This window comes from Triticum aestivum, chromosome 3B (assembly GCF_018294505.1).
Source record: "Triticum aestivum cultivar Chinese Spring chromosome 3B, IWGSC CS RefSeq v2.1, whole genome shotgun sequence".
NCBI classification, from domain to species: domain Eukaryota; kingdom Viridiplantae; phylum Streptophyta; class Magnoliopsida; order Poales; family Poaceae; genus Triticum; species Triticum aestivum.
The window spans coordinates 694,520,235-694,529,017 of record NC_057801.1 but is presented as its reverse complement, the minus strand read 5'-3'; the positions used below and the strand labels follow the sequence as shown (position 1 = coordinate 694,529,017).

Sequence of the window (8,783 nt, the reverse complement as noted above, 5' to 3'; positions counted from 1 at the left end):
GGGCTTGTGCTGAAATCAAGTTGATGCAAACAAAAAAAATATGTGGATGGATCTGCTGGACCTTTGCACCAAGATTGAAAACACACAAGCTTCTGAAATTTTTCTACCAAGCTGAAACTTTTGGATCTTATACAACACTTTCTTTCTCTCTCTTGACTTTTTTGCCACTCTTTTCTTTCTCTCTTTGATTACTTTTGCCACTTTTTTCTCTTTTTTTCCAAAGCACAACAACCAAATATGAAAGCAACTACGAAGATGAACTTGGTGCATATCTAAAAGATGAAGAACATGCAAGGTATGCAACAACAAGATCTTAGCGCCAACAAGGCTTGGATTTATTTTTGATGGGGCTTTGGACTTCTAGGATAGAAAATGTAGCATGAAAAGCACTCGATCTAATGGGGTGATTGCAAGATAAACTTGGATAATAGATCCTACCATGTCAATGGAGGCTCCGATGCCAGATGATAGGTGGGGACCCGATGAACGAGTTCCCGCCCGAGGGTGGCCTGATCTTCATGTCGTAGGATCAAATTGGGAGGGATAACTAGCTGCAAGCAGCCGTGATAACTAGCTTTATATACCTGCCAAGGTTGGATGCAACCCGTATGTTGGGGATGGTTGACCGAAGCTACAAGAACTCCAACCCGATATCCGAACAATCGCAGAACCGCAAACTGGGACTAACCCACACAAAATAACCGGAACCGTAGAGCACGAATTAGGGGGAACCGAAGGCTCCTTCTCGTGAATCCGGATGAACTCACAAGAGCAAAGGTAGCAAGGATATCTCTTGCAGTCTTGCTGCATAAACTTGCAGTTGAATGGTTTGACAAAAGGTTTCTAAATGGATGGGGGAAATGGGGTTTTATAGCAGGGACAACCCCCCTTAGCTAGATGTGAAAAGGACTCAAAAGTAAGTAGCCTTGCATGGCTTTATTGGGGGAATAAGCAATCAACTTTAGGAGTTGTTGGAGAGCTCCTCGGAAATTCGCGAAGCCTTGACAACCTGAACATCTTCCACGAGAATGACAAGTACTTTTGACTCACAACTCCAAATGATGTGAGGTTTTTTGCGTTTGGATTTCTTCCATGTGATACCTAAGTTCAACCAAAAACAATGGATATGAAAGCATAGTTATGGTATAAAGGTTACAAGGTGAACTTAAGTTAGCGTTCACCTGGTCATGTGTTTGCTTGATTCAGCTTAGTAATTTTTTCCAACTAAATTGTGCACTTTTCTGAAAATGTCGTGTATGATGTACCCATGTGCTCATCAGAAACTCTCTTGAAGTTGGTTATTCAGGCGATCCCCACATACTCTATGAGTATGTTTTTGTTAATAAGAAGGTGTGTCTATGCATTGGGTTTTTTGGAGTAATCTGGCAACACCAAAATGCAAGGAAGGCATGGGATTTCGGGACCCGCATTAATTCAATCTGGCACTGCTCGGTAGTATGGATGGCGTTTGGGTGCTATTTCCAGGACACATACTTCATGTAGGCAACCGTTCCTAACTCTACTTCAGCTACATGTAAGGTGATCTCCGCTTGTAGGGAGGCAATCAAGGCTGATTTGATTAAGTGTGTTAGAGATGGAAGTTCAATTTCTGTAGATAACTAGATCCCTGGGGAGATCTCTATAACTGATTGTTGAAGCCACCGAACACTTCCATTGAAAAGGTCTCCGATCCCATTGATCCGAAGAACTGGTAGTGGCGGTAACAACTGATCCGGCGTAATTTCATTGCTCCGAATGCTAAGCCTATTCTGAATATACCTATCAAACAGGGAGGCGTTCCCGCTCTCCATCGGTGTAGGTCAATGTTGTGGCCTAGACTTTACAAACATTTGCTCTAGTCCTGGGAGGGATCACGGCCCATTAAGCCTTGCTGAAGTTCCGCCAGTGCTTGGGCCTTCGAGAAATTTGGCAACTACACTGTGAAGACCGCGTGCATGCTCTTATAAATCAAAAAGAACGCCCCGAGTCTCATGTGGGTTGGTCTGTGTCCAATGTTTTACTCTTCCTCGCCGACAATCGCACCTTAACTTCGCGGGTCTCACGGTCGCCGGACATGGACAGGGAAGGGAACAATACGAACTTGGAGGACGGGTGCCGGTGAAGAATTAGACTAGGTTACATGAAAAGGTTGGTTTGGTCAAATTCACTTTAAAATGTATAAAGGCGCGGTTGGATGGCCGGCTCCCATGTCCAGACCCATCCGCGAACGGATACCGTGTCCGTTTTAAGGATCATCATGGAGATGCCCTAACACCTTTATCATTGTGAAGCTGCGCCTTTGTTCGTTCATGGTTTTTTTCCTCAAAAATATGTGTCTATGTCTTGTTTAATCTCGTTTTATATAAGTGTGGCTAGATCTTAGTCAAGTGACAAAACATGTAAAGAAAAAGGAGCGAGATCATCGACGTGGCGACGGTGCCGCAGTACATGCACTACGCACAATGATAACCGGACATGGGCGACCAGAAGACATGATGACATGATAAACTAATATAGATCAGCCAGTTCTTCTGCCTGATCAAGCATCGTTATCATCAGATCAATTTGCCGCTGCAAAAACTGTCGAGCCCCGTGAGAGAAAAGTGCACATGGAACCAACTCTCTCATGATCCTCGCCATGAGCGACGACCTGCCGCTATCAGTACGGCGCCTGAAGAGAAACTGTGCCAGACAGCTGAGCTTTTAACCGACTGAGAAATGAGAAATCTGCTACTCTCCTGCGTCTCAGATAGTCAGATCGAAATTGGGTCGCTCGCTCACTGCCACGCGGGCCCCACGCCGAGCTGTCAGGCAGCCCCCACAAGCCAAAGACTCCAGTGCCGAGTAATTTACCCGACTGGATCAGTTGATTCAGTTCACACCTTCTGTTCGCGCTCTGGCGCTTGCTCGTCCGCCGAAACCAATGGCGACCGTCGCGGGCCTTATCCGGCTTCTCCTCGTCGCCGCGCTGGCGCTGCGCCAGGCGGCGGGGGGCGCCAACCCGCCGCCGGCGTGCCCACTCGACCTGGGCTACGTGAGCACGTTCCCGTGGGACCGCGCGCCGTGCGCGCCGCCGGTGTCCAACGTCACCGCCTGCTGCATGACCCTGCTCTCCGTGCTCGGCATCGGCCTCGCCGCGCGCCTGCGCGCCACCGGCCTCTTCCGCCTTCCGTCCGCGCCGGCCTCCGCCGCCTGCATCCACGCCTTCTCCGACGCGATCGCCTCGCTGCCGCTCTCGCTCCAGCGCTCCCTCGCGCCGGCCTGCTTCCCCGTCCCGTCCCAGTTCGCCATCTCCCCGTCCTACTGCGCCGGCGTCACAACAGCCGCGCAGTACGTGGCCGCCGTCGGCGACGTGGCCGCCGGGGAACTCAACTCCTCCTGCAGCTCCAACCTCACCGACACGTCCCTCTGCTACGACTGCCTCGCCGCCGGGATCCATGCCTTGGCTCGACTGACAGCTGCCGCCGGCAAAACCTCCAACTCCCTTAACTGCTTCTACCTCACCGCCCTCTACGCCGCCGGCGTATCGAATCCCGCCGGCCCCACCTCCCCTGCCACCGCCGCATGCGCGTTCGGCCTCGCTCTCTCCACCACATCCCCCACATCCTCGAATGCCTCCGGCTCCATTACCCACACCAACATCGCAGTCGCAACCGTCATCCCGATCGCCTCCGTCCTCCTCGTCTCCCTCATAGCGCTGCTCGTTTGGACGAAGCGGCACGACGGCATCAGCGGTAGGAACCGCGGTTTGTCCGATGAGCGGCGGCCGTCGCGACAGCGACCCAACACCGGCTCGGTGCTGTTCGATATCCGCGAGCTGGCGAAGGCGACCGGCGGGTTCGCCGAGCGGAACATCATCGGCCGCGGCGGGTTCGGCGTCGTGTACCGCGGCGTGCTCGCGGACGGGTCGGTGGTCGCCGTCAAGAAGATGCTGGACCCGGACGTGGACGGCGGGGACGACGAGTTCGCCAACGAGGTGGAGATCATTAGCCACTTCCGGCACCGGAACCTGGTGCCGCTACGCGGGTGCTGCATCACCGACGCCGACGACCCGGACGACCATGGCAGCAGGCAGATGCTCCTCGTGTACGACTACATGCCCAACGGCTCGCTCGACCGCTACATCTTCCAGCAGCAGGACGGGGCGGCGGTGATGCTGCCATGGGCGCAGCGGAGGAGTGTGGTCCTCGAAATGGCGAGGGGGCTGGAGTACATGCACTACGGCGTGAAGCCGGGGATCTACCACCGGGACATCAAGGCGACCAACATACTCCTGGACGAGGACATGCGGGCGCGCGTGGCGGACTTCGGGCTGGCTCGGCGGAGCCGGGACGGGCAGTCGCACCTGACGACGCGCGTGGCCGGCACGCACGGCTACCTCTCGCCGGAGTACGCGCTGTACGGGCAGCTCACCGAGAGGAGCGACGTGTACAGCTTCGGCGTGCTGGTGCTGGAGGTGATGAGCGGCCGGCCCGCGCTGGACCTCGCGGAGCCGTCCGGGATGGTGCTGGTGACGGACTGGGCGTGGATGCTCGTCAAGGCTGGCCGGACGAGGGAGGTGCTGGCCGAAGCTCTGCTTCTGGAGAAAGAGTGCCGGGCGACCGTGGCGGCCATGGAGAGGTTCGTGCTCGTCGGCATCCTGTGCGCGCACGTCACGGTGGCGTGCCGTCCCACCATGCCGGAGGCGCTGAGGATGCTGGAGGGTGACGTGGACGTGCCAGACTTGCCGGACCGGCCGCAGCCGTACGGACAGAGAATCCCCTTCGACTTAGGCGAAGGCAACTTCAGTGCCTCGTCGGTTCTGAGCGGCCCGTTCCTGGACTTCGGCGACATGCTCAGGTGAGCCTGGGTCAGGGGTTGATAGATGAAGCTGAAGCTGGACTGGAATTTATGTACTTAACATTTTGCATACTGCAGTAAACTACAACTTGTAACTGAAGTTCGGAGTATTGTACTATAGCTTTTCTTCTTGGTGTAAATGGATTGTGTACCGCATTATCTTGTGCTGAAATACCGAATGGATCATGTACAAAATGCGGAATGAAATAAAAGTTCACATCAAATCAAGATTTTCCACAATGTTTCTGTTGTCATTACAAACTATTCACCGTCCAGCAATTGTGGTGATCAGGGAAACAACATGCAGATACAATACCAGTCCACTGATATTTCAGCTCCAATGGTCGTGCAAACTTACAGTATGGCAGATCAGCAGGCGGCAGGCGGCGGCTGCACAGCTTTTAGAGCCCGACTGTATCGACACATCATCAAGCTACTACGTATAACATGTTCAATTGTTCGTCCAAACAGATAACAAACGAAGGATACAACTGGCAAGATGCATGATGGACATACAAGCCAGTGGGGGATACATTTGATGGAGTGGCGTGGAGAGTCGGCGGCCTAGCTGTCCTCCTGCAGATTGGGGTGGCTAGGCTGCACACGGAAGGTGATCGGCATCTGGGCTGCAAAGTCCCTGTCTGGATGGTACCCAAGCTCAAGATCCCTCATGCTCCCGCTCAAGGCGATATCATGCTGGTGCTGGATGAGGATGAACAAAAACAGACAGCCTTCAGCATACACGGTTCCTTTGGTAACAACTAATGCAAATATAACTTGTACACGGTGCGCTTGCATAATGTAGTGCCCCTATCCCCCACTCTATGCTCTATTAATTTGCGTGTTTTGCGCTCTTTTAAAATGAAAATTCAGGTGGAGACTGCATGGAATCAGGTGGTATTACCAAATGACTGTCAACATTTCTTATTGATGGAAGGATCGTTGAGTGTGAGTGCATTCAACTCATTCAGCAATTTCATGTATGTTGCTAACAAAACATAGAATGCACCTACTTTTGATAAGTTTCTTTTCTAGAAAATGGAAGCTTCCATTACCCCCAGCCTCTGCCGATGATGCATACTGTTTGATGATTGTTCATGCAAAAATTTATAAAAATAATCAGCATTTAAACAGTCCGCAAATATAGGTTTTGTTCATGCAAAATTTCATTAAAAAAATAATCAGCATTTAAACAGTTCGCAAATATAGTTTTCAGCTTACATGCTTAACTTCAGCGAAAACAGATGCAGCTTATTCAAATAGAAGCTCCACAAGTGAGCCATCTGCAAGGTCACTTACCACTTTAAAGGCCAGCAGCTTGTTCTCATCTTCCAGCATCTTACCCTGCAGTTAGCCAATAAAATAATGGATGAGGGCAGACTGAAAGAACTGCATTATGATCAACAAATATGCAGAGCACGTAATCGTGTATGCAAAACTAGGACATACATACATGTTTCACGAGCCTGTCATAGTGCTCCATCTGCACCAACAGAATAAAGCAGCATCAGAAGCCAAAACATTTTTTTCTCAACACATTACAGTGGTGACAATATCTTTTGATGTCAATCAACAAATTGAACAATTATAGTGCCTGTTTTTCATGCAGACTTGTCAGCCCATTATCAAGTGCTTCCTCAATCATGATCAGCTCTTTGGGCTGCAGCGAGTTCAGATCTTCGCCTTTCAAGTGCCTGTACCATCACAATGGGCGATTAAAATCTCAGTATACAGGACATCCAAGGAAAAAGAAACATTCAGTCCAAGAAATTACCTGAGCTCGATCTGCATGTTATCATTCTCTTTCTTGATTCGATCAATCTCCGCACTGAGGCTCTGAAACGGTGGACATGTCCATCAATGACAAGTCATTCTACTGTTTTTTTCTGAACTACAGGAACAGGTCATTCCACTCAGTCCATTCAACAAAATACAAGTGGTATTCTTCGAAGAAAAAAAAAGCTCTAAAAAGACTTTTCTTGGAAAAGGATTTTCAGCCAGGCTTTAAGAAAGCAAGCATACATCGATATGTTTTGGAGGTTAAGAATTACCTTGTGTTTCTCATCCCACAGTATCTTCCCGGAGTTGGTCTGGTACTTCTCCAAGATTCTTGATAGCCTATGCCCCACCAAAACGATGCATGAATTCAGGGACAAAAAGGTTGCTAAACGTGCCATTAACAGAAACGAGTGATTCTAGATTCCTAAAATGTCATCCAGTCCAGGTAAAAGGGGAGTATGAGTTGTCTGGTCCTATCCACTTAAACTTTTTCTAAACGTGCACGTAACCAGTCAAGCAGAAAACATTCAGACCAACCCGATTCCGTTCATGGCAAGTTATTGATACGAGTAGCAGCATATGACTCTAATATTTACCTATCTGCAGTGACTATAAATGTACACTCCCATACAAACACCTACAAGCAGCTAAGGATTGCATATTTGCCAACAGCGAAGAACCCAACGTCAAAAATTAAGTCACAAACAGCATACTACGAAAGAGCCGAGGAAAGCGCTCCTTGAAAAGCGAGATTCGGGGTGGGAAAGGGGGCAGATACGGCACGCACGAGGTCTTGGGGGAGCAGAAGTCGTAGAGCTTGCCGGCGCTGGAGAAGACGACGACGCCGACCTCGGCGTCGCAGAGCACGCTGATCTCCTTGGCCTTCTTGAGGATCCCGTTCTTGCGCTTGGAGAAGGTCACCTGGCGGTTGCTCTGGTTCTCGATCCTCTTGATCTCGATCTTCCCGCGCCCCATCCCTCCTCCTTCTTCCTCCTCCGGCGGCGCCAGGAAGGGCTCGTTTCTTCTGGCGCTCTGGGGGCCGGTGCGGGCGTGGTGCGATTGGGGAATGGCGGTGGTGGTGGTGGTGGGGGTGGGGAAGGAGGAGGAGGAGGAGTAAAGGAGGCCGCCATGGGAGGAAGAGGAATGGTGATGAGGGGGCTTTCGGGGTGGTTCAGGGGTGGGAGCCGGAAACGGAAGGGCTCTGTTTGCTTCGCTTGGCTCGGGCTTCCGTTGGCTGGTTTGCTTGCTCCGGTGTCCGATTTGATTTGATTGAGCGCTGAAAGCCTGTAAAAGCGGGGAAAAGATCTTGGTTTGATTAGTGATCGGTCACAGGTCTCCTTGACGCTCTTGATTAAGTGTTATGATTTTTTTTCTCGAAAGCATCAACACTTTTATAAAAGTTCATCGTGAGTAAAAGGCATCTCAAACATAATAAACATTACATCAAAATTTTGAGACCACTGAGCGACCACTACTGCCATCAGAGCGAGTCGTCAATGTGTCGTTCCCCTACCGAAGCCGGCTTGACCTTGTCGATGACATCCAGAAAGTCTCCGTGCACGTGCCCTTAAGAGCCAGAGTCTTGGAGTTGGAGCCATCAACGTTGAACCCTTGCACAGATCTAAAACACCTGACATCAAATCCCACCACATGACGAGAAATTTTAAACTCATTGTCCCAAGGAGACAACAGGAATCTATGTCGGAACTTTGTCAACTACGACCAGATAAACAAACTCAAGAAGGATCGAAGCTTGGTAGACAAACTCAAGGAAGAAGTACCGCCATTTGTCTGAACGACGAACCTACGAGGACTCAAAAACCCTAACCGAAACTACTAAACGGATCGGAGGCACAAGGATCCCCCTCCCGGCCACCGGCCGCTGGAGCAGCAGGCAGAAGGGGGGGGGGGCGAAATCACGGGATCGTCGGTGAAATCTGAAGGGGAGAGTTTTCCCTAGTTGTCTAGTGTTAGGGGAGGAAAACGAGTTGTAGGTGTTTCCACATGTCTCTTGCTCTGTACAAAGGTTCAAAGTGGTTAGGAAATTTTTCAGGTCAAACTATTTCCAAATCCAAATTATAGAATATACAATAAGAGATTTTTAACATCCAGCACAAACCGGTTCGAATCCAAGTATGATCGACAATATAGGTTATGGCATTACT

The 8,783-nt window shown here is 50.3% G+C and overlaps 2 protein-coding genes across 3 annotated transcripts; one reads left to right on the top strand and one right to left on the bottom strand.

The window, feature by feature from the left end:
- Positions 1 to 2,850: 2,850 nt before the first annotated feature.
- Positions 2,851 to 5,079, top strand: LOC123071808 (probable receptor-like protein kinase At1g11050). Its single transcript, XM_044495390.1, has one exon. It carries the CDS (start codon positions 2,924 to 2,926, stop codon positions 4,841 to 4,843), a length of 1,920 nt encoding a protein of 639 aa, XP_044351325.1. The 5' UTR covers positions 2,851 to 2,923; the 3' UTR covers positions 4,844 to 5,079.
- Positions 5,042 to 7,720, bottom strand: LOC542800 (MADS-box transcription factor 2). 2 transcript variants are annotated; one of them, XM_044495392.1, is made up of 8 exons: positions 7,406 to 7,720; positions 6,891 to 6,957; positions 6,614 to 6,675; positions 6,434 to 6,533; positions 6,293 to 6,322; positions 6,139 to 6,183; positions 5,853 to 5,919; positions 5,265 to 5,541 (listed from the first exon to the last, which is right to left on the bottom strand). In XM_044495392.1, exons 1-8 carry the CDS (start codon positions 7,591 to 7,593, stop codon positions 5,531 to 5,533), a joined length of 570 nt encoding a protein of 189 aa, XP_044351327.1. In that variant the 5' UTR covers positions 7,594 to 7,720; the 3' UTR covers positions 5,265 to 5,530. The 2 variants fall into 2 exon arrangements, with proteins under 2 accessions (XP_044351326.1, XP_044351327.1); XM_044495391.1 differs by lacking the exon at positions 5,853 to 5,919 and having other exon boundaries at positions 5,042 to 5,541; positions 7,406 to 7,719.
- Between the last annotated feature and the right edge of the window lie 1,063 nt (positions 7,721 to 8,783).

Bases quoted from the DNA above. Each gene is read 5' to 3' on its own strand.
- LOC123071808 (XM_044495390.1), top strand. From the start codon at position 2,924: ATGGCGACCGTCGCGGGCCTTATCCGGCTTCTCCTCGTCGCCGCGCTG.
- LOC542800 (XM_044495391.1), bottom strand. From the start codon at position 7,593: ATGGGGCGCGGGAAGATCGAGATCAAGAGGATCGAGAACCAGAGCAAC. The intron at 6,534-6,613 runs GTAATTTCTTGG...GTGATGGTACAG, and splicing joins AACATGCAGATCGAGCTCAG to GCACTTGAAAGGCGAAGATC. The intron at 6,184-6,292 runs GTATGTATGTCC...GGCTAACTGCAG, and splicing joins ATGACAGGCTCGTGAAACAT to GGTAAGATGCTGGAAGATGA.